This window comes from Heptranchias perlo, chromosome 20 (genome assembly GCF_035084215.1).
Source record: "Heptranchias perlo isolate sHepPer1 chromosome 20, sHepPer1.hap1, whole genome shotgun sequence".
NCBI classification, from domain to species: Eukaryota; Metazoa; Chordata; class Chondrichthyes; order Hexanchiformes; family Hexanchidae; genus Heptranchias; species Heptranchias perlo.
The window spans coordinates 46,344,041-46,368,710 of record NC_090344.1 but is presented as its reverse complement, the minus strand read 5'-3'; the positions used below and the strand labels follow the sequence as shown (position 1 = coordinate 46,368,710).

General features: G+C 47.0%; 2 protein-coding genes across 2 annotated transcripts in view; both read left to right on the top strand.

Moving 5' to 3' along the window:
• Positions 1-12,850, top strand: part of bag4 (BCL2 associated athanogene 4) — a 20,179-nt gene extending 7,329 nt beyond the window's left edge. Inside the window, exons 3-5 of the mRNA XM_068001219.1 lie at positions 3,194-3,562; positions 5,340-5,675; positions 8,803-12,850. Of these exons, the coding sequence (XP_067857320.1) occupies positions 3,194-3,562; positions 5,340-5,675; positions 8,803-9,312 (1,215 nt within the window). The 3' untranslated portion in view covers positions 9,313-12,850. The remainder of the gene's footprint in view (positions 1-3,193; positions 3,563-5,339; positions 5,676-8,802) is intronic.
• Positions 12,851-18,054: 5,204 nt separating this feature from the next.
• The window catches only part of LOC137336042 (phosphatidylinositide phosphatase SAC2-like), a 40,452-nt gene continuing 33,836 nt past the window's right edge, over positions 18,055-24,670 (top strand). Inside the window, exons 1-3 of the mRNA XM_068001544.1 lie at positions 18,055-18,151; positions 21,708-21,785; positions 22,967-23,103. Of these exons, the coding sequence (XP_067857645.1) occupies positions 18,055-18,151; positions 21,708-21,785; positions 22,967-23,103 (312 nt within the window). The remainder of the gene's footprint in view (positions 18,152-21,707; positions 21,786-22,966; positions 23,104-24,670) is intronic.

The following is a 24,670-nucleotide window of genomic DNA, read 5'->3' as shown; positions in this document are numbered from 1 at the left end:
TTCTCTCTGTGTCTCCTCTCTCTCTCTCTCTTCTGTGTCTCCTCTCTCTCTCTCTCTCTCTGTGTCTCCTCTCTCTCTCACTCTCTCTCTCTGTGTCTCCTCTCTCTCTCTCTCTCTCTGTGTCTCCTCTCTCTCTCTCTCTCTCTGCGTCTCCTCTCTCTCTCTCTCTCTCTCTCTGGTCTCCTCTCTCTCTCTCTCTCTGTGTCTCCTCCCTCTCTCTCTCTCTCTGTGTCTCCTCTCTCTCTCTCTCTGTGTCTCCTCTCTCTCTCTTTCTCTGTGTCTCCTCTCTCTCTCTCTCTCTCTCTCTCTGTGTCTCCTCTCTCTCTCTCTCTCTCTGTGTCTCCTCTCTCTCTCTCTCTGTGTCTCCTCTCTCTCTCTCTCTCTCTGTGTCTCCTCTCTCTCTCTCTCTCTGTGTCTCCTCTCTCTCTCTCTCTCTCTGTCTCCTCTCTCTCTCTCTCTCTCTGTGTCTCCTCTCTCTCTCTCTCTCTCTCTGTCTCCTCTCTCTCTCTCTCTCTCTCTGTCTCCTCTCTCTCTCTCTGTGTCTCCTCTCTCTCTCTCTCTGTGTCTTCTCTCTCTCTCTCTCTGTCTCTCTCTCTCTCTCTCTCTCTCTCTCTCTCTCTCTCTGTCTCCTCTCTCTCTCTCTCTGTCTCCTCTCTCTCTCTCTCTGTGTCTCCTCTCTCTCTCTCTCTCTCTCTGTGTCTCCTCTCTCTCTCTCTGTGTCTCCTCTCTCTCTCTCTGTGTCTCCTCTCTCTCTCTCTGTGTCTCCTCTCTCTCTCTCTCTGTGTCTCCTCTCTCTCTCTCTGTGTCTCCTCTCTCTCTCTCTGTGTCTCCTCTCTCTCTCTCTCTGTGTCTCCTCTCTCTCTCTCTCTGTGTCTTCTCTCTCTCTGTGTCTCTCTCTCTCTCTCTCTGTGTCTCTCTCTCTCTCTCTCTGTGTCTCCTCTCTCTCTCTCTCTGTGTCTCCTCTCTCTCTCTCTCTGTGTCTCCACTCTCTCTCTCTGTCTGTTGTACTTTGAAAATTTGTAAACACATGTATGGTGGTAAAATACATGAATTTGTATTCCTTGTTCTGGGGAATGGTGAGCGAGGTTATGATGCAGTGGTGAAGAGCCTTTGTTTCAACATAAATTTCATTTTTAAAGAGAAATTCAAGCCTTCCGAAATACAATTATTTTATGCACAGATATTAAACGATTCATTGTACAGCTAAAACTTCAGTTCGATTTGCTTTCATGTCAGTGAAAGTCTTTAATCAAGGTCCCGAAAGAAGCATTTTTGAGCTTAAAAGAAAATCACCTGCTCATTTTGTTAGGAGGATATTTGAAATTTGCTTACGTAGTTTCATTACGTGTTCATTTTTTTTTTGCTGGGGAAGTGAAGGAACTTAACGTGAATCTGGTTATCTTTTCAATGTGGTGAGGTGAGTCACTGAGTTAAATTTGGCATCGATAACATTATCCCCCCCCCCAGTAGAAGTGGTTGGTGAATTGTGACTTAAGGTTACATAGTCAATGGAGAGTGAGGAGAGCATTAATGGGATCTGGATGCCATCTTTGTGTGTTTCCGTCCCCTTATTTTGTGACTGAGCTGAGATCCTCGTGTGCTGTGCAGCAAGTCCCGAACTGTGCTCTTTGTGGGGCCCCTTCACTCCGGTCCCGGAAGGCTGTGCGCGGGCCCCTTCACTCCGGTCCCAGCCAGGGGATGGTGTGCAACCCATGAAAACAGAGAGATGGGCATTTTCTTGTTCCAGAATTTGAATACCTTGTGGCTTTGCATTGCTGAGGATTTGCTGTCTTGCACTTGTCTGCCTGGAAAATGATCACACAGCTGGAAGAGGACCACCTCAGGCAGTGCTGATGTACTGTCTGGAATGTGAAGCAGATTATAGGGTGGAAACTTTGTGACAGGGATCTTTAATTGGGTTGAGCTAACAAGAGCGGTGACTAACTTGACCTTTGCTGCATGTCTGCTCTGCTTCATTTTCTCGATGACTCAGTTCCAAGATAAGTTGACCAGCAGTCCCTGTGATGCTGCCTGACAGTTGCCACCCAAAGTCACATTGCAACCCACTAATACTTGTATTAACAGTGCTGTTCACATTGAAACACCTCACTGTAGCCGAATGCCGACCGGCTAACCTGTAGCAGCAACATCGAGCAGCCAGCCAACTGGTGAATGACTAATCAATTTGCATTTGATGGTGTTGTTTGAAGGAGGAACACTTCCTGATATTTGCATTGTAGAATGGGATCGTTAACGTGTATCTGAACCACTGGGACAAGTGTAGAGGTGTTGGGTTTACATTCAAACTGCTATCCTGTTTCCCTGAACATTCCCGCTGCTCCAACATTTGGAGGAGACCACAGTCCGTTCCCCCCCCCCCACCCCTGGCCTTTCCACCTCCCTCCCTGCTTTCAGAAACCGGCCTGAAAACTCCCATCTCCAACCATGCCTTCGGTTCTCAGTCGCAGGATAAGGGGTCGGCCATTCAAGACTGAGATGAGGAGGAATTTCTTCTCGCAGAGGGTTGTGAATCTTTGGAATTCTCTCCCCCAGAGGGCTGTGGATGCCGAGTCATTGAATATATTCAAGGCTGAGATGGACAGATTTTTGGACTCTCGGGGGATCGAGGGGGAAAGTGGAGTTGAGGTCGAAGATCAGCCATGATCTGATTGAACGGCAGAGCAGGCTCGAGGGGCAGTATGGCCTGCTCCTACTCCTAATTCTTGTGTTCCTGCCTCTCTGATTCCCTCTTCCCCTTTTACCGTGCCTGTTGCCCGCCATATGAATCCCTGCTCTCGGATGTCTGCCCGCTTGTGAGGCGAGGAGTGATGTCTAAATGCTGCTGCTGCTGTTATAACTCTGGCTCTGCCCAGTGACATCACAAACGGCCAATGCTTGTCTGTTGTACGATGTCGCTGTTTGTGTCACTGGGCTGGAACTCAACGAGGTCACGGCCGAGGGAGCTCAGCAAAATCCACCTGTTCTGGGGGCCGCATGGGGCCGGCAGTTTTAAAGCGTAAAACGTGGTAACTGGGGATGGTTATTTCCCTTTTAATAACTTACAGAAATATATTCTTGGCATTGACACAATTGTATAAAGTGTGTAATAATTAATTCTCATTGTACACCCCCTCACCTCTCAGTGTTCTCTGGTGCCTGTCTAATATGTGTGGACTTTTTATTTCCATTTCAGGGATTAGTCAATGGTGTGTTTGCTTCTGGACGGGCTTCTCCATCAGGACCTATCCAAGGGAACACTTGGTACCCTCAAGGACCGAGTGACGTCTTACCGAGTGAAAACATACAGAGTGAAAACATCCAACAGCAGCCCTACCACCCCCACCCCCACCCTCACCACCACCACCACCACCACCACCACCAGCAGCAGCAGCAGCAGCAGCCCCCTCACCCCACTCAGCAGGCAGGGCTGTCCAGACCCCCATCCAACGGGCATGCTTCCTCTGCACAGTGGGCCCATTCTCAGACTGGGCCGCCCCCCCAGGGACTGCCGTCGAGGACACCGACACCAGCTCATCAGGCTTACCCAGCTCCAGGGCAGCGGGTAAGTTTTGGGGATTGAGGGCGTCTCGGTTACTATCCACGAGTCTAAAAATCTACACTGGTGTTACACAGAATTACATCGAGTCTTCGGCACAGAAATAGGTCATTCAGCCCAACTGGCCTGTGCCGGGGTTTATGCTCCATCTGAGCCTCCTCCCACCCCTCTTCATCGAACCCTATTCGCATATCCTTCTATTTTTTTTCTCCCTCATGTATTTATCCAGCTTCCCCTTAAATGCATCCGTGCGATTTGCCTCAACACCTCCTTGTGGGAGCGAGTTCCACATTCTCACCACTCTCTGGGGAAAGAAGTTTCTCCTGAATTCCCTATTGGATTTATTAGTGACTGTCTTATATTTATTACCCTTAGTTTTGGTCTCTCCCACAAATGGAAACATTTTCTCTACGTCTACCCTTTCATAATCTCACAGACCCCTATCAGGTTACTCCTCAGCCTTCTCTTTTCTGGAGAAAAGAGCCCCCATCTGTTCAGTCTTTCCCGATAAGTAGATCCTCTCAGTTCTGGTATCACCCTTGTGAATCTTTTTTCCACCTTCTCCAGTGCCTCACTATCCTTTTTATAAGACCACTGTGTATAATGGGAGCGGCTGAAAGATTAGATCACTGAGCAGTAATGCACCGCAGGGTAAAACTCGAGGCTCACGAGAGTCTTTTAAATTAATCCGAGTTAATTTTTAATGCATGCGGCATACCATAACCTCAAAAAAAAATTGAAAATGGGATTCCTCCCACTCAGTTGTCCTTGTCGAAGGTTCAACAAGAATTCTGAAATCTGCAGTCCGCAAGGCTTGTCTGAGCAGACTGTTAAACGTTACCAGCCAGTCCTTTGTGATGGCCCCTCAAACAGGCAAACTGATGCACTTTCACTCACAGACCCTCACTGTCAGAAAAGTTTTCCGTGGCTTCCAAAGAACGCACAAGAATATGCCCAATGATTTTGCCAAGTTATTGTCAACAGAATAGTTTACAACGGTGTGGACAGGCAAAGGTATTTGTGAGCGGCCACAGTGTGAAATGAAAGTGAACTCCTCTGGCCTTTCACTGTCAGTAAACCTGGGGGTTGGGCCAACTATCCTCTGCCAAGTTGTTGTCTCTGGACAGTACGTGGCCCTGAGCCTTGTTTCAAATTCGATGGTGCACTTTCCGTTGTCCACCTGTTCGTGGGTCTTAATTGAGCCGGGCAGAAAAATGGACATGTTCCAATGGAAATAAATGAGCATTCGGTTTTTTTTCCCGCCCTTCCTCCCTCCCACCTTTGCTGGGATACACATGGTCAACCCACCACTACTTCCCTCCCGTGTCCTCCCTTCATGCGTGAGGCGCAACAGTGTGTGTTGGCAGCCTGTTCAACCAAGAAGGCTGAGAGAGCCAAACCCAATTCCGTCTTCATTCAACGTCCACACGAGTCACGAGATGGCATTTCCTCCCTCCTCCCCACATCTCCCTAACCCAGCGGTACTGAGACAGATTGTAGCACCTCGACTATTGCCTCAGCTCAGCCTGCTGGTTACAGACCAGCAGTGCAATCTGGCAGCCTCTGGGCTGGATGGGTTCGAGCTGCTCCAGGCAGTGCCTTTCCCCACTAGTCCACTGCGGGAGGATGATAGAAAATTCTTGTTTGGGCTGCTGTTTGCATTGCTGACAAGTGCTAAAAATCCTTTCAGAAAATTAGTGCTTCGGTTTATTTGTGTTGTTAAGCCTATGCAGTAATCTTGCCTTTAGATGACGCGTTCTGCTTTTTGTGTCACACTGAACAGGAGATGTATGATCAACAGCCTCCATACCCAGTGACGGCCTCACCATATCACTTTGGAAACCCAGGTTCTGCTCCCCAACAGTCCATGTATCCTGCCCAACATCCATCCGCACCTGGCCCACAGTCCCAACCCTGGCCGCCCTCAACGCAAGCATCCTCCCTGCCGCCAGCAGGACCGCAATCCCACGACCCCTGGGCCCAGGCTCGAGCAGCAGGAGTACAGTCGTCTGCAGAGCAGTTCAGCCATGCAATGCCAGCCTTCGGGGGCAATGTTGTTTCAGGAGCAGCACCTGGGTGGCAGAGGCTTGATCCCTCGCCATCTATGTACGAACAGAAAGTAAGTAATGTCCACGCGTGAGAACTTTGTGCAGAGACGGGGCATGAAATGAACACTGTATAGTGAAGCCTTGAGGGAGCATGCTCCGTCCTCATTAGAAGTGGTTGAGGAAAATAGCTTAACGTTGTTTTTGTCTCTCCTTAAAATTTGTCAATTCAATAACAGGACAACAAACTTGAAGTTTCCAAGAGTCGGGCCCTGTCTTTGAAAATTCTTCCTCCACTCGGATGTGGGGCTTTTCCAGTACATGAGTCCCCTTATTTTTCATCCACGACCAGGGAGTAGTCTCTGGGAGTTCTCTTCAACACCCCGCCCCCCCAACGCCAAAAAAATCTCTACTCCCGGAGTCTCCTTGCAGCAATAATGCTGGGGCTCAGCATTATCAACGACTGAATTTGTGTTTCATCACTTGGCATGTTGGTGCTGTTTCCCCACAAATGTGGCATGAGATAGGTGGTGTCGTCCATCTTCACTCTGCTCCTGAGTTGAGGTACTGTGCATTTTCACCAAGCTTTGGATCCTAGCCCTGCTGAAAGCCACAAGCAGTATGGAGGGTGCTCGGAGCTGAGGCAGGACACACCAGGCATTTCGTAGGCGATGACATGAAAAGGCAGCGATTGCCGTATGGATTGGGAATGTGTTAGACTCTGGCTTCATTCACGCAGCTGTCCCTTGGGAGTTCAAACTGTACCTTGATCAGTTATGCAGTGACTTGGAGGTGTGTAATGTTAAAATGAAACTCAGTCATGCTGCTTCCACATTTATTGTAATAAAATTATTCTCACCACTGTGGCTTCCTGCTGCCTTAGATGTGGCCTGCTGTACACTTCTATTCGAGACTGCCTATCGTGTGCACCATTCCCTGCTGCGTGCTGAGTTAATGGCTTGTCTTATTTCCTGCCAGTCACCTCTCCCTGAGCCATGACTCCTTGCAGTGGTGCAGTCTCACGGGTGCTCTTTGGATACCTCACCAGGTCTTCATGTGCCACCCTGGTCATCGAGCTTCGTTTAAACCGTTGGAGCCGAGTCCAGTTCTGTCCCACCCAAAATCCACACACGTGCACTTTCCAGCAGGGGTCACTGGAGAACGATCAAGGCAGATTTTCCTATTTTGCCCTCCCTCGCAGCCTGGGGTTTGAACAAAATTTGGTCACAGTTCCCAAACACACAACAGTGAATGAAGAAATTGAGGTTCCAACGCAGTGTATTTGGAGAGAAAAAGAGTAGAGATCTGGAATTCAAACAGCAAATGCTGGGATAACTCGGGGTGGGTCGGTTAGTCACTGAGACGGGAGGCTCTTGGTCAGAGTTGAGAAGGGAAGGCGGGCGGGCGAGCTTCTATATGGGGCGACTAATACCAGGGCGGGTAGGAGAGAGCAGCGGGTAAACTGAGGGATATGGCACAAGTCACTTCCCATTATCAGCTGTAGGAAGCAGAGCAAAAATGCACATGTCCATCACTGAACTCCATTGAGGTGTTCCCTAATCGATTAGATGTTTGTGTGCGTGTGTTTTTTCCATTTTTTTAATACTTATTTTCTAGTGTATCCAGCTGATCATAGAATTGTGTCTTGTTCTAAATTCCCATTTTGCTCTGTTGCAAGCTTTGGGATGTGTGTTGACATCCCTTGAATCCCCCCAGGAAATAGTGAATAGAGAGTCTGCACAAGATCCCTGTCATTCTGTGGTGCAGTTTTAATTTTTCTTGGGTGGGATTCAATGGTAATCTGTGAGAAAGGCCACCGACTTGCAGTTTTCACAGAAAAGCAGCTGGAATTTGGGAATGCCATGCATACAAACATAGAAAATAGGAGCAAGAGTAGGCCATTCGGCCCTTCGGGCCTGCTCCGCCATTCAAAATGATCATGGCTGATCGTCTAACTCAGTACCCTGTTCCCGCTTTTGCCCCATATCCCTTGATCCCTTTATCCCTTTATCCCTTTAGCATTAAGAAATATATCTCCTTCTTGAAAACACCTAATGACTTGGCCTCCACTGCCTTCTGTGGTAGAGAATTCCACAGGTTCACCACCCTCTGAGTGAAGAAATTTCTCCTCATCTCGATTCTAAATGGCATACCCCATATCCTGAGACTGTGACCTCTGGTTCTGGACTCCCCAGCCATCGGGAACATCCTCCCTGCATCTACTCTGTCTAGTCCTGTTAGAATTTTATATGTTTCAATGAGATCACCTCTCATTCTTCTAAACTCGAGTGAATATAGGCCTTGTCGACGCAATCTCTCCTCATACATCAGTCCTGCCATCCGAGGAATCAGTCTGGTAAACCATCGTTGCACTCCCTCCATGGCAAGGACATCCTTCCTCAGATAAGGAGACCAAAACTGCACACAATACTCCAGATGTGGTCTCACCAAGGCCCTGTACAACTGCAGTAAGACATCCCTGTTCCTGTACTCAAATTCTCTTGCACTGAAGGCCAACATACCATTCGCCTTCCTGACTGCTTGCTGCATCTGAATGCTCGCTTTCAGCGACGAGTGTACAAGGACACCCAGGTCTCGTTGCACCTCCCCTTTTCCCAATCTGTCACCATTCAGATAATAATCTGTCTTTCTGTTTTTACAACCAAAGTGGATAACCTCACATTTATCCACGTTATACTGCATCTGCCATGTTCTTGCCCACTCACCCAACTTGTCTAAATCACATTGGAGCCTCTTTGCCTCCTCCTCACAGCTCACATTCCACCCCAGCTTTGTGTTGTCTGCAAACTTGGAAATGTTACGTTCCGTTCCCTCATCCAAATCATTGATATATATTGTGAATAGCTGGGGCCCAAGCACAGATCCCTGCGGTACCCCACGAGTCACTGCCTGCCACCTGGAAAAAGACCCATTTATTCCTCCTCTGTTTCCTGTCTGTCAACAGGTGAAGTTCCCTTAATTGCCAGGCCATAAAAGCAGAATATGACCTTTTCAGTCACCATGGACCTTACTATTAACAGATAGAGTTCCAGAATGCAATCTACAAAGTACCAGGTTTAAAAGAATCCCCATCCTGTTTAATAAGAGCTGAATTGGATTTATTGAGTCGCTGGGAATCAGTGGGCTTCCCCCGTTTAAATGGTCCTTGCTGTTTTCTAAGCAGTCTTGTCTGTCTTGTAGGATCTTCCGTACACCTTGAATCACCAGGACCTCCGACCTCGCCTGAGCAACACTAACTTCCCAGGGAACGACCAGCAACCCACAGGCTACATTCCGGTCCAGACTCCAGACCAGATGCCAAACACATCCCACGGCCAAAGGGTCGAGTACAGTGCTCCTCCCACTGTGTACAAGACCCGTGCAGAGAACAAGAATGCCAGAGAGAAACCTTTGGCTCCTACAAATAATGGAATAGAGCAGACTGAAAGTCCCGCCCAACTTAGTCACCCAGGCCACGTTAAAGTGGAGCAAGTCTTGAGCAACGTGCAACAGTTGGAAGTGGAGGTGAGCCAGTTTGATGGAAAGAGAGGAGACAAGACTTACCGATTACTGGAGGAACTGCTGACAAAGCAGCTGCTGGAAGTGGACTCGGTGGAGACCAACGGTCAGGAACACATTCGACAGGTTCGGAAAGAGGCCGTCCACAAGATTCAGGGTGTGCTGGACAAACTCGAGAGGCTCGCGGGGTAGATGTCAGGGAGCAGAGAGAGGATAGTTCACCAATCACTGTCGGGAATAAAAATTTCAAACAACATTGCAGCACTGGTGATTCAGCTCGGGAACTGGATTGACAGACCAGGGCAATGAATTCCCTGTTGCAAGTAAAGTTAATACCCCAGTACCACTGTGTAGAAATCGTACTTAGTACAGACTAGGCTGTTGATTGGTTGCAGGTACACTGGAAACAAACCCAGTGTGCTTAAAAGGAACCTATGTACCAAGATCAATCCATCCGAATGAGGAATGTCAATTCAGTAGTGAACAGGTGAGCATTGTAACAAAACGTGACCAATTTCATGAATTCCCCTTTTTCAGGCAAATCTTTGTATCAACATCAGACCGATTAAAGCCTTCATTGCATCCATCACTTAAAATGATATGATAATTTCACAGTGCGTTGGCTGAAGCTGGGGAGGGAATGTTCCAGGTGACCAACTCCTATTCTAAAGGCAGGGTGATGAAAAGCAAGGATGTACCTCTTTCTTCTGGCTGCTCGGAGATGTGTTGGGGCGATGCTTTGCCATGCTCTTGGTGAGCTATTGGGTTTTTAAACTTGGTATGTCAGTAACCTGCCCCGTGTAGAGGCAGTTGTATTGACGTCACTGAGCACAAGCTATATTCATTTTACAGATCAGCAGCACTGCAATGGAGTCTCGATGTATTTGTGCTTTAAAATTTCCCAATGGACTGATTCTGACCACGTGCCCTGATAGAAGCCGAAGACCGCTTGGAAAATCAAGTTACCAATTTATGAGGATTCGTCACTAACCATAAATAAAAAAGCAAGTCCAGGAAATCTGAAACAAAAAGAGCAAATGCTGGAAACACAGCAGCTCAGTCAGCTACTGGAGAGAACAGACACGTTAACATTAAGGGCGACAGCACTTCATTAGACTGGGTTCTGCTGAAGTGCTGGAGTCTGAATTGTTAACCTGCCTGTTCCTTTCTCCCCCCACCACATGCTGAGAGATCTGTGTGACAACAGTGCTTTCTGTTTTGAGCCTGTCCTGATCTTTGATTAATTGAAATTGGATGAAATAAACAATAAGTGGTATGAATTGCTGTGCCAGTGATCTGGGTTAGGAAAGATGTGCTAGCGCCAGGAGAATAACATGTGTTTGCTCATTGTAAGTGAAGCTGTTCAGTGTTCAGTGTTGACTTGCATCCCCTCCTTGTGCTGCTCGTCAACTGAATGCAGTGAATCTCAGATTATCATGAGTACAGATCAGACCACCTCCAGCAGTAACGTGACTCACTATCCTGACCAATGCCTCCGACGCTCTGGATTCACGTCTATTGTAGCTGTGTGTAAGGATGTACTTCAGACTCTTGGGATAGTGAATGAATATGTTTTTTAAATCCTGGAGCAGTAATTATTAGTGCTATTCTACTGTTGCCTTTCTGCTTTTCCCTGACCTCTTTCTCCAAGCATGGATTTGTGGAGAGGAAGCAGGCGCCACATGGGGATTGTGCATGCTGGACGAGCCAGATTGGGCACTTTTCAATTTTGATGATTATACGATTGGTGTTGTGATACTTGCTGTGAGAAGACAGTAACCGTGCAGGCTGATATGAAACTTGAACGTAAGGGGATGTTTTTTTGGTGATGGGTGGGGGGGTGGGAATGAGTGGTTAGGGATTGGCAGCCCGTTAAACACTCTGCTGGATTTCCTCTTCCATTGACTTCATGTGAAGGATAATGGAGTGGGATGTGTAACAGGCAGCCCATCCATAACTTGCTGTTTGTTGCACCCACCAAAGTTAAAATGACCCCCCATGGTGTGGTAACTTGCCATCAGAGGGGAGCAAACCTGCTGCTGCACCCCTGTTGAAAGCTCTGTTCTTGTTTCCTCTATTCATTTCCCCGCAGCCCCACCCCCCCCATTTTTTGTTAAAAAGGCCTGCCCACTGCATGCCCCTCCATCGACCAGCAGCAGCTCCAGCACCTCTCTCAGTGCACAGGCCTAGGATTTCATTCTCACTGTCTGCCCCAACGCACCACAAAAAAGGCTGGGCTTGGTGACGAGAATGGGAGTGCTGCAAGGTTGATGACACTATGGGCGGGGGGGAGCCTTGTGCACTTCATTGTAAATGTACCATCCCCTCCATACAACACAGCAGTTCTCAGCTTACGGCCTGTCTTTGTGTTTGGATACCCCTTCATGCAACCTTCAATGTTTGTAGAGCAGGAAAGCAAGCAAGATGGGTCAACTTTTTTTTCGGAGGAATGCCTTTTCACTTTGAATTAAGATCTCGCCATTGGAAGATTCCAAGCTGCTCGGCTGAGAAAGTGCTTGTGCTCGTGAAGCTGCAGAGAAACATCTCCCACTGGACTGTTGGGTGGCTGCTGAGCGTATGCAGAATGGGCAGCAACTGAGCGCAATTGGGAAAGCCTACTCTTGCAAGCAGGCGGGTTATCTAGAGTCATGGATGGCCATGGAATATTCTGGAACATGGATCCTCCAACCGCCCCCCCTCCAACTGAAATCAGTAGCATAATGGCAAATCAGAAGAATGGTCAGTGTTTGCATGCGTGATTTCCCAATAAGTTGCTAGACCCTGTTTAACAGATGATCGCTTATCAGGCCCACTCCAGTAATTTAGTGGCCTTCAGTGCAGGTGTTTCGTCCAAGAGTACATTTAGCTTCAGTCGCTGTCTCCTCCATAAATTCTCTGAGTACTTTTATCCTTTCGACCCTGCTCCCTTCTCCTCAATATAAGCCTGAGTAGCAAGCCTTGCTGCTGATGATTATAATCCATAATATGTATAAAATTGCAGGACCTGCCAACATACGCTTGTGAAAATGACAGTGTTCGGTTGCTTAGGAATGGGTGATTGTTTTTAACTAGTTGTGGGGTAGTGTGAAAATTATCTGTCGTCCTTCTGCTGCACCAGGCTATATGCGGTTTTATATATAAATAGCTATATTCTATATGCATGATGAACATTTTATATTTTGTTAACACTTTGAAGAACAAAGTTTAATTGGAACACAGAAGCATGGAGTTCAACTACACGAATATATATGCGCGCACGCAGACGCACATACCCAATCTTGGAGCGGCAGCACACAGTTGATTCATTCCAGGATCCCGAATTTAAGTGTCTGTGCTCCGGGAGCGCAGTCAAATCCACAGGGTCCATTGCTCACTTTATTTTTTCCTTTATAATTTTATTGTGCAACAATCTCAGGTATTTTCCAGCTCTTTGGTCACTGAATTGCAGAATTTAAAAAAATATGGTATTGGGATTTGCTTGTTTCACAACAGCGGTGAGAAAATGTTTTTAAAATTTAATTTTTAATGAGAAAAATTCTATCTTTGATACCACAAAGCAGCAGTGCTTGTCTGTGGGGTTGGGCCGAGCTGTTTTGTTAATGGTAGGTTGCGTGCTGCCGTTCATTATCCTGTTGTCGCAATGTGCTCTGATGTACAAGTATTGAAGTGTGGTTGTCTTCCTCTCCTAAACTTGCACTGATTTGTGCAATAAACGTCTGCTTGTGTTTCATTCTGCCGTGTAAAATTCTTTATGCGTTGAGTTGTTGAAAGTGAGTCGCGTAACAGCATGGTACCTTTCACCACGAGCAACCTGCAGAGGGAAACGGAGGCCGAGCCCAAGGAGGAGAAATTTAGGGAAGTTTCATCGAAGAGATGGGTTTCAAGGAGAGTCTTGCAGGAGAAGGAGGTGGAGGGGGTTCAGGGAAGTAATTTGAGTGTGGGGGCCAGGCGGTCCAGGTCACTATTGGGGTTAAAAAGAGACTGGAGTCAGAGGAAGGGACAGTTGTAGGGTTGGAGGAGGTTACCTAGAAAGGGAGCAGCAAGGCCATGGAGGGATTGAAACAGGAGCAAGGGCATTCTAAATCTGAGGCATTCGGGAATGAGAACCACTGGGAACAGGGGTGATGGGTGAGCAGGACTTGGATGCAGGAATGTTCGTGGGCAGCAGAGTTTTGGCCGAGCTGGAGTATGTCGTGGGGTGGGTTGGGGGGGGGGGGGAAGAGATTTGGTGAATATCAGACAAGGACTGGATCTGGCTCATCTCTGAAGCCCCCTCCAGTTAGAATGCCTGCTGTATGGACAAGGTACCTCAGCAAGGAGCCATTGACTTCAGGGGAGAAAATTGATCAGCAAAAATAAACCTTGAAATATTTCGAGCCTGTACAGTTTGCTTTGGGAAGATAGATCAGAAGTTTGTGTTAAAACTCATCCTATTGCTCTGAATGTAAACCAGAACCAGAGGGGCAGGCTATCTGGCCTGAGCTCACTACCAATGTTGCACTGTAACCAACTCTGAGATGAATGATAGCAGTCTGTGATGACTTGTCCATATTTTTGCCCTCCATCCCTGCACATTTATTAAGGGTTACTTAAGACTTTAGAAGAATGAGAGGTGATCTCATTGAAACATATAAGAATCTGAGGGGGCTTGAGGGGGTAGATGCTGAGAGGTTGTTTCCCCCTGGTTGGAGAAGCGAAGTCTCAGGATAAGGGATCGGCCGGTTAAGACTGAGATGAGGGGGAATTTCTTCACTGAGGGTTGTGAATCTTTGGACTTCTCTACCCCAAAGAGCTGTGGATGCTCAGTCGTTGACTATATTCAAAGCTGAGAGAGATAGATTTTTGGACTCTAAGGGAATCAAGGGATATGGGGATCGGGCGGGAAAGTGGAGTTGAGGTCGAAGATCAGCCATGAATGGCGGAGCAGACTTGAGGGGCCGTATGACCGGCTCCTATTCCTATGTTCCACAGCTCAATGTCTGAATGGGATTTCAATCTGGGTCACCCGCTGATGTATAAATTCGATTCTTGGCGCTTCCATGAATTTGTGTTATTTTGTATAAGTGAGGTCCATTATTAGACTCAATTCTACCACTGTTTGACCTCCAGTCCCACATGAACCAGAGGTATCAGCCGTGGTTCAGTGCATAGCACTCTCGCCTCTCACTCGAGGGTCGTGGGAGATTTGAGCACATAATCTTGACTGACATTCCCGGTGCAGTACTGAGGGAGTGCTGCACTGTCAGAGCTGCCGTCTTTCGGATGAGACTTCAAACTGAGACCCCGTCTGCCCTCTCGAGATAAAAGATCCCACGGCACTATTTCAAAGAAGAGCGGGGGAGTTCTGGTGTCCTGGCCAATATTTACTCCGCAACCAACACCGAAAACAAATAATATGGTCATTTATCTCATTGCTGTTTGTGGGAGCTTGCTGTGTGCAAATTGGCTGCCATGTTTCTTCCATTACAACAGTAACTACATTTCAAAAGTGCTTCATTGTCTGTAAACTGCTTTGGGATATCCTGAGATCAAGAAAGGCAAGTCTTTCTATTACATCAGGGAAGAAGGGGTGACTGCGAGTTAGAAGATTTGGGATTACACCAATTGCACAGCTGTCCACATGGGGGGAATGGTAGGAATGGCCTTCAGAATCATCAAGAAGGACACAGATGTGAGGGCTGTTTGGAGATAATGGAGCTGTGTTATTTATGCAGTGACATAGCAAGACATTTTTTGACCAAATGATTGACACTTGGCAGATGTGCAAATGCGGAAGACAAGGTTTGGCGTTGACTGGAAATGAAGATAATTAATGCTTAAAGTTGGGGAAGAGAACATAAGTCTGAAGAAAAAAGGGAAAGGAAATGAGAGCCAAGGTCAGACCAAGTTAACAAATACAGGTTAAATAAACGGTCAGAGAACAAATACAATTATAGACCGTAAGTGCAAAATGACTGTTAAAACTAAGGGAGGGAAAAAATTACTAAAAACCAATTAAATTGCCTGTACAGTGATGTGCACAGCATCTGAAACAGAGGCGGAACTGGAGGCAATAATTCACAGTGAGGAGCCAGATGTGGTAGGGATAACTGAAACGTGGTTACATAAGGAACAGGACTGGCAGTTAAATATTGCAGGATATAATGTATTTAGAAAGAGGAGGGAAGGGGTGATGGGACAGCTGCACCAATTGGAGACAACATAATGGCAATCGAAAAAAGGGACCTGAGTGACATGAAGATAGAAACAGAATCCATATGGATTGAGACAAAGGATCGATCACGTCAATAGGTATATTCTACAGACCACCGAATAGCGGAAGGGAAATGGAGGATGAAATGTGTCGACAAATCTATGAAATGATTTTAAAAAATCAAATAATAATCATAGGAGATTACAACTTCCCCCAAATAAACTGGCAAGAAGGGGAATGGAGTTTTTACAGTGTGGACAGGACATCTTTCTTACCCAGTGTGTGAGAAGCCCAACAAGAGAGGAATCACTGCTGGATCCAGTAATCGGAAATGAACCAGAACAGATAAGAGAAGTAATCATGGGGAACCATCTGGGCAATAGCGATCATAACATAAGGTTTAAAATAATGATTGGTCTTTTTTATGTCTTTCTCAAAGTAATAGATTGGAAAAAGTTAATTTTATGGGGATGAGTGTGGTAAACTGGGAAAAAATTTTGACAGACAAAGAAATAGAATAGCAGTGGTAAATATTCAAAACGGTGATCAATAGAGTTCAGGAGAAATATATTCCTCGAAAGAGCAAGAACAAACTAGCCAATAACGAAACACCATGGATGAATGAAGAGATAAGGGTAAAATTGAAACTAAAGAAAAAGGCATTCTCTAAATTCATAGACAGTGAAGGAGAGGATGAGAAAAGGGAATGTGAAGAGGTTAGGAAAGAAGTCAAAAAAACAATTAGGAAAGCAAAGAGGAACTACAAGATTAAATTATCAAGGAATATAAAAAGAAATAGAAAAGTATTCCACAGACACATCAATAACAGAAGAAAAATCAGGATAGGGATAGGGCCACTAAGGGATGCACAAGATAAACTCACAGGTAACAACAGCAAAATGGAAGAAATATTGAATGGTTTACTTTGCCTCTATTTACAGGGAGACGATCAAGGTGGGCAGGTCATTAGAAGAAGGGGTTGAAAAAGATATTTAAAAATTTAAGAGGGGGAGATAATTGACAAACTAATCGAACTTAGGGAGGATAAGACCCCTGATCCGGATGGATTGCATCCGCAAATGTTAAAAGAATTTCGGGAGGAGATAGCAGAGGCACTATTACTTATATATAAAAGGGAAAGGTGCCAGAGGACTGGCAGGCAGCTCATGTTATTCCTATATTTAAAAGGGGAGATAGAACAAGTCCAGGGAACCATAGACCAGTCAGCTTAACGTCGGTGGTAGGAAAGATGATGGAATCCTTACTCAAAGCTGTAATAGAAAGACATCTAGAGAACAAAAATATTTTTAAAAAGTCAGCACGGATTTCAGAAGGGAAAGTTATTCTTGACCAACCTTATTGATTTCTTTGAAGAAGTAACAGAGTAGACAAGGGTAATGTAGGAGATGTAATATATTTGGATTTTCAAAAGGCCTTCGAAAAGGTACCACATTGCAGACTCGTTGCTAAGGTCAGAGCATGAGGAGTGAGGGGACAGGTCGCAGAACGGATAGCAAGTTGGCTACAAAACAGAAAACAGAGTAGGGGTTAAGGGTAGCTGCTGAAACTGACAAAAGGTGGGAAGTGATGTTCCACAGGGATCAGTGCTGGGACCACTCTTCTTCACAATTTACATTGACGATTTGGATTTAGGAATCGGAAGGACAATTTCAAAATTTGTGGGCGACACCAAATTTGGGGGGTGGTTTTTACTTCCTTGTGAATCTTTTTTGCACCTTCTCCAATGCCTCCATATACTTTTTATAATATGGAGACCAGAACTGTGCGCAATACTCCATGTGGCCCGTATGAAGCATACATGTTAAACTTGTGTAGAACCTTGGTCAGACCACACTTGGATGATACCAGAACTGAGAGGATATACTTATCAGGAAAGGCTGAACAGGCTGGGACTCTTTTCTCTGGAAAAGAGAACGCTGAGAGGTGACCTGATGGAGGTTTTTTCAGCTAACGATCAGGTTTGACAGGGTAAACATAGACAAAATGTTTCTGCTTGTGGGGGAATCCAAAACTAGAGGTCATAAAGATAAAATAGTCGCGAATAAATCCAATCGGGAATTCAGGAGAAACTTCTTTATCTAAAGAGTGGTTAAAATGTGGAACTCACAACCACAAGAAGTAGTTGAGGCAAACAGCGTAGATGCATTTAAGGGGAGTCTGGATAAGCACACGAGGGAGAAAGGAACAGAAGGATATGCTGATAGGGTTGGATGAAATCGGGAGGGAGGAGGCTCTTGTGGAGCATAAACGCCGGCAGAGACCAGTTGGGCCGAATGGCCTGCTTCTGTGCTGTCGTTTCGATGCAACTTGACGCTTTAACGCTTCGAAAGTCGGGGAGGGGCTTGTAAATCAGATGCAAGAGGCCTCTTTGCGGATGTAATTTTGGGGGAAATCAATGTGCAATATTCCGCAACAGAAAGTGCAATGAGAGCTGCAGCCTCGCTGTCTCTCTCTCTCAGTGAGTGGCTGGGTTGGATAGTTTGATGATGAGTTGCACAGTGATGCTGGACATGAACCGGCGGGAGCTGCTGTTTGGAATGCACCCTGCTGTGACGGGCAAGGGCCGAATGGAACCGCTCACACATGTTTTCATTGGAAACTCAGCTTTTTTTTTGCAGCCACTAACGGTCAAAACAGATCGTGGGAACCAACAGGAGAGAGAGAGCGAGGGGAAAAGCCCTTGTTCATTGAGTGTTAAAAAGTGAGGAGCGGGCGATCGGATGGAGCTCTTTAAATCGCAGACTGAGTACACAGTGAGAGGGGCTGACAGCTGCTTGTCTTGTAGTCGGTCCAGCGGCAGCATGGAGATCAAGGCAGGTCAGTGCAATCCCCAGCTCACACTGTCTGCCGCCAGCCCCATCAATCAAACAATTCGCACAAAAGGACACCTCCAGGCAGCAGTTTGATGTCCCCCCATCCCAATTTCCCTTCTCTGAAAGGCGCTGACTCTGAACTGAAACCAGCAATCTTCCAAGTGCTTGCCTGCCCAATATTCACCCCTCCTCACTAAAACAGATGATCTGGTCATTATCACATTGCTGCTGTGGGAGCTTGCTGTGTGCAAATTGGCCGCCTCAGTGAGGACACTTCAAAAAGTATTTCATTGGCTGTAAAGCGCTTTGGGGCGTCCTGAGGCCGCGAAAGGCGCTCTATAAACGCAAGTTCTTTCTTTTATTTCGCCCAAGTGGCCTTTCTTCAAGTGCGTGCCGAGAGTCCCCAAGTGTGGGCAGGTATTCGGCCATGGTGGGCGTCGCAGCCTGGAGCCTGCTCCCTGATGCGACACAATAGCCACGCGTCCAATGTCACCCTACATCAGTCAGCTGCGAGAGTCCTGGCTGATCCTCTCCTCTCACTGAGGCCATTCGGAGAGCCTCAAATGCTGCCCCGGCTCAGATCCTGTAACTCGACACAGACCAGGGACGTGAATGAGCAACCCCTGAAGTGTGAGGGTTTAGTGCTGCACCAAGCCATCCAGGGAGCTGCAGGCAACTCATTCACAGGTTGCACACCATAAACAAGACCTCGGGCACAAGCTGTTCATGTTTTTTTTTGTGGTCAGGTCTTCCTGCCTGATAAATATCCTGCCCAATGCTCCCTGATCTGTTTTCTGATGATTGCACGGTAATAACTAGAAACGCCAAGTTTAAAAAGAGTGTTGAAAGCATTGAACAGCTATTGGAAGGAAACCAGCAGATGATGTGATGTCAACGACCATCACAGAGTCATGGGTGACAACAGAACCAATCAACGTTGTTTTTCCTTTTTTATTAGGTACATTATTGGAATGATACTGCACAGAAGGAGGCCATTCGGCCCATCGTGCCTGTGCCAGGTCTTAGAAAGAGCTATCCGATCAGTCCCACTCCCATAGCCCTGCAAATTTTTCTACTTCAAGTCTTTATCCGATTCCCTTTTGAAAGTTATGATTGAATCTGCTTCCACCGCCCTTTCAGGCAGTACATTCGAAATCATAACAATTGGCTGCGTAAAAAAATTCTCATCTCCCCTCCGGTTCTTTTGCCATTGTATAAAGTGCATTGACATTTTACGAAGCTATTGTTGATACAGCTGCACATTGATAAATATATATTTTAAGATGTTATACATATAACAGTACATTCACATTTTATGAAGCCATTTGTACAATCAAAGGTACATTTGCATAATTTATGAGGACATTATATATTTAAGTGCACATTTACACACTTTTTTAGACTATATATTTCTGTACATGGTTAACGAAATCTTCACACATCAAAGCTGAATGGTGTTTGCATGAACATATCTGGGCTTGCACTGGGTGTGATGTGGGTAAATCGGGGATGAGGGGGTGGACATATGAGGAGAGGTTGAGCAGATTGGGACTCTACTCATTGGAGTTCAGAAGAATGAGAGGCGATCTTATTGAAACATATAAGATTGTGAAGGGGCTTGATCGGGTGGATGCGGTAAGGATGTTCCCAAGGATGGGTGAAACTAGAATGAGGGGGCATAATCTTAGAATAAGGGGCTGCTCTTTCAAAACTGAGATGAGGAGAAACTTCTTCATTCAGAGGGTAGTAGGTCTGTGGAATTTGCTGCCCCAGGAAGCTGTGGAAGCTACATCATTAAATAAATTTAAAACAGAAATAGACAGTTTCCTAGCAGTAAAGGGAATTAGGGGTTACGGGGAGCGGGCAGGAAATTGGACATGAAGCTGAGTTCGGATCGGTCAAGGCCCTGTGGGTGGCGGAGCGGGCCCAGGGGCTGAGTGGCCGGGTCCTGCTCCTACTTCTTGTGTTCTTTAGATTTGAGGTTAGGATCAGATCAGCCATGATCTTATTGAATGGCGGAGCAGGCTCGAGGGGCCGATTGGCCTACTCCTGCTCCTCTTTCTCATGTTCTTATGTGAAGGGCCGAGGCAGCTTGTTTGGCCTTGAGTCCATTGTATCAGGGGCAATGATCCATTGGACTGAACAGTGCATGTTATTGCTATAAACAACCATTAGATGTCCCTTTAGGTTTAGTTCTGAAATTTATAAAACATCTCCCAATTACCACAAACTGGCAAATGTGTCATTCCTACATGGAACCTAAATTGAGGACATCTGTTAGCTGAGATTAGATATTTTCCCAATAGGCCGACCCATTTTCAGTCACATGGTGGAATGTTATACTTTGACCCATTGGAAGGGCCAGTGGGTGAACAATGAACCTGGAACAATCAAAAAGAACAGAGATGCAGGTATGTCAGGTGAGGGCGTTGATGCAGAGACCTTTAAAGAGGGAAGTATCGGCAGAAAAGGTCATAAAAAGGTGAATTGAAAGCTGAGTTTTATATATATATATATTATATATTGACATTGAATATAAAATGCTAATATATGTATATTATATATCGGAGAAAGTGATGCTAAATTTGGACAAGGCATTGTTCAGGCCAGAGTTGGTGTATTGCACAATGTTCTTAGTCCCCTATAATTAGAGCAATACCCACAACAAATCCCTCCATACCTCACCCCTCCCTATCCCCGTAACTTCCTCCAGCTCGACGACTCTCCGAGATCTCTGCGCTCCTCCAATTCTTGCCTCTTGCGCATCCCCGATTTTAATTGTTCCACCATTGGGGGCTGTGCCTTCAGCTGCCTAGGCCCTAAGCTCTGGAATTCCCTCCCGAAACCTCTCTACCTCTCACTCCTCCTTTTTAAGACACTCCTTAAAACCTACCTCTTTGACCAAGCTTTTGGTCACCTGTCCTAATATCTCCTTATGTAGCTCGGTGTCAAATTTTGTTTGATAATCGATCCTGTGCAGTTCCTTGGGACGTTTTACTGCGTTACAGGCACGATATAAATGCAATTTTTTGTTATAATTAGAGCCATGGAAAAAGTACCCGTGAAGATTCACTAGTATGGAGCCAGGATGGAGAGATGTAGTTAGGAAGTAACAATTGGGGGTTTTTTGCATTGGGACAGAGAAGACCAAATTGGGGAATGACACCTAAGCCCTGCTTCAGGGTTTTAGTACACAGACGAGGCCGACACACCACTGTAGTACTGGAGGGGGTGCTGCATTGTCAGAGGTGCTGTCCTTCAGATGAGTTGTTAAACCGAAGTTCAGGTGGATGTTAAAGATTCCATGGCACCAATTGAAGAAGAGCAGGGAATTCTCCTGGGGTAGTGGTCACTGGAATGACTGGTTATCTCATTGTTGTTCATGAGACCTCATTGTGCACAATGGCCATTGCACTTCCACGTAATTCAGTGCCTGGCAGGCACTTGGAGAGGTTTTGAGAGCTGTGATAAGTCGCTTCCTAACTGCAGCCTGAGATAAATTCACAGCACCATTGATCAAATTGGGCGAGGTACTAATGGTTCCTTTCTTGTGCTTACAGCTTCAGATGTCGATCTGTCCAGTGCTGTCTGTCTTGGACTGGTTGAAGGAGTTGTTGGGAAGTTTCAGTTTCACACAAGTAAGGCTGTATGTGTTGGGATCACAGGGCCCAGTTCACAAAAGCGCACCCGGTCACGGACTGTAATTGTTGCGAGAGCACCCGAGATTTCCCGATGGGTGATCCCAGCCTGCCAGATGTCTGCCGAGACACTGCAGCTGGATTGTGATGGATTTCCATGGTTACGGTTCTGTGAGGCTTCCCCAGTGCCTCCGTTGGGAAACGCAGTACCTGGTGTGGTCTATAGACCAGATGGTCACATGATCAGTCCATGCTCTGTGCTAAGAGAGAGACCAGATGGTCACATGACCAGTCCATGGTCTGTGCTAAGTCATGATGTGGAGATGCCGGTGATGGACTGGGGTTGACAATTGTAAACAATTTTACAACACCAAGTTATAGTCCAGCAATTTTATTTTAAATTCACAAGCTTTCGGAGGCTACCTCCTTCCTCAGGTGAACGATGTGGAAATTCCACATCGTTCACCTGAGGAAGGAGGAAGTCTCCGAAAGCTTGTGAATTTAAAATAAAATTGCTGGACTATAACTTGGTGTTGTAAAATTGTTTACAATTGTGCTAAGTCAGCTGATCTCAGCTGGAGCAACTGTTGAGATGATCGAATTGGCCTCAGCCCCCTTGTTGGAAACACACAAGTGGATGTTGGATGAGGAGAGGATCAAGCGAGGCCAGGTGGACCTCTGGTACTCACTATTTAGGGTCCCCGGTGAGGTGCAGGGGGTGGCCAGTTCCCATGCAGCTAGACCCAGGCAACAGTCAGGAGAATTTGATTCTTCGATGTGAGGACCGAGACCCGCTGGGATTCGAGGCAATGCCAGAGGTGAGCTGCCCCAATCCAAACGAGCGTGTAAATAATCCCCACTGGTAGGCTGGGGCAGCGTGATCGTGAACCAGTCTGCCGTGCTGTGCAGGGGCAGAATTTGCACCCATGTGGGAATGGGAAACCAAGCAGATCCAAGAGAGGAAAGTAGAATGAGAGGGAGAGTGTTGTACGTCTCCCAGCGGTCATATACGGATTGGCATTGACGGCTGTCACAACTGGCAGATATTTGGGGGCCGAGGCACCGGGGTAATGGGGCACAGGATGGGAGAACATGAAGGGAGAAGGGAAAACATAACCTCATTTGAAAACCGCAACCAGAAGGTGTGTCGTTGAGCCTGTCCGTTGTTAATTTTTTGATAGATTTAGAATGCTTCCTGATCGTCATTCGACAGAAGGGCCTTGTTGGTACAATTCCTCAGAAGCACAAGCTGTATAAAATTACCAAGGTGGCAGTGATACCACTGACTAACGCTGAACCCTCCGACCTGAAACTTGAGGTAAAAATTAAAAGTACCATCGCCCAAATATCGGATTGATTTAGCAATTGTTTTTTTGTTTTTGCAGTGCTCCTTCAGTGCATGCCCCCGCGCCCCCCCCCCCCCCACTCCCCCAGCCCTGTGGTGTTGGTATTGCTAAGGCCCAACTCTGTACCCTCAGATGGTCCCTGGGGTGCCTGGATATTTGCTCAAAGTAGATTCTCTACTTTGTTCCCCATCCGATCTGCTCCCTTCTTGAGGGCTAGAACTTGACATGGATCCACTGGGCAATGGGCAGCCTTCACCACGCCCACCAGTCCAGGCCAGGCCAACACCAGGAGCATCAAAATATAGTCGGGGTCTGAATCACATCGTCAGACCCCGCCTTCTGAATTTCAGCAAGGCCCATTGCCTGTCTGGTGCGAGAGCCTCGCTGGCTGGCCAGAACGTGCTTGTGAAAATGGCGCACAGTGCGAGGCCAGTAAGCTCTCGGGTGAGTTGGTCGCTGCAAGGATTTTAATCCCCCCCCCACTCCGAGGGTGGGGGGTTAACATCGGAGCCTCTGGGTATCGGGAGTTGGAGTTGAGAGCCAAAGTTAAGGAAGTTTGGCTTTGTTCTTGGATATTCCCTCCCCCCACTTCCCCTTCGCCCCACCAATGGCGGCCGTGCCTTCAGCTGCCTCGGCACCACATTCCGGAATTCCCTCCCTAAACCCCTCCACCCCTCCTCTCCTCCTTTAAGACCCTCCTAAAAAAAAACACCTCTTTGACGAGGGTTCTGACCACCACGTCCAATCTGCTTCTTTTGGCTCGGTGTCCGATTTTCTGCTCGAGCCTCTGAGAAGCGCCTTGGGGAGGGACGGGGTCGGGGAGGGGGTGTGGGGAGAGAGGAACGTTTTTCTCAGCGAGAAGGCGCTACGTAAATGCAAGTTGCTGCCCTTCCCTTTTGGAGAAGAGGAGGTTATTTTTCAAGTCGACCCAAACAAGGTTTCCAAGATCGCAACAGGAATGATGTGGAGATGCCGGTCGGTGATGGACTGGGGTTGACAATTGTAAACAATTTTACAACACCAAGTTATAGTCCAGCAATTTTATTTGAAATTCACAAGCTTTCAGAGGCTTCCTCCTTCCTCACATTCACCTGAGGCAACAGGAATTGACGAAATTGATCCAATCAGTCTGCATCAGCCTGAAGACTCCAGAGGAGAAACCAATGGGGGACAATATTGGTGTGGAGCGCAGACCGGGCGGGACTCGTGCTCCACCTGCCTGGTGACCTCGGCAAGAGGCCCAGTCAATTTTTGGTGACCCCGCCTCATTTTAAATAGAAGAGGCGAGGAGTCAGTGCCGTGGGAAATCCGTCAGGACAGGCGTCGCTGTGGGCCCTGCAGCGACACCTGGGAAAGGGGAAGGGCTGGAAGCAGGAGGCGGGTAAACGGAGCAGCAGATTTTTGGCGGCAGGAAAATTTTGCAAGTGCGCGCACCGGGCGAGGAGATGAATGCGCGGAAACCCTCGAGGCCCAAGAGGCTGGAGAAACTTTGGGCGCTCGACCTGTTTCCAGCTTTCCCCAACTGCAAATAAGCGTCCT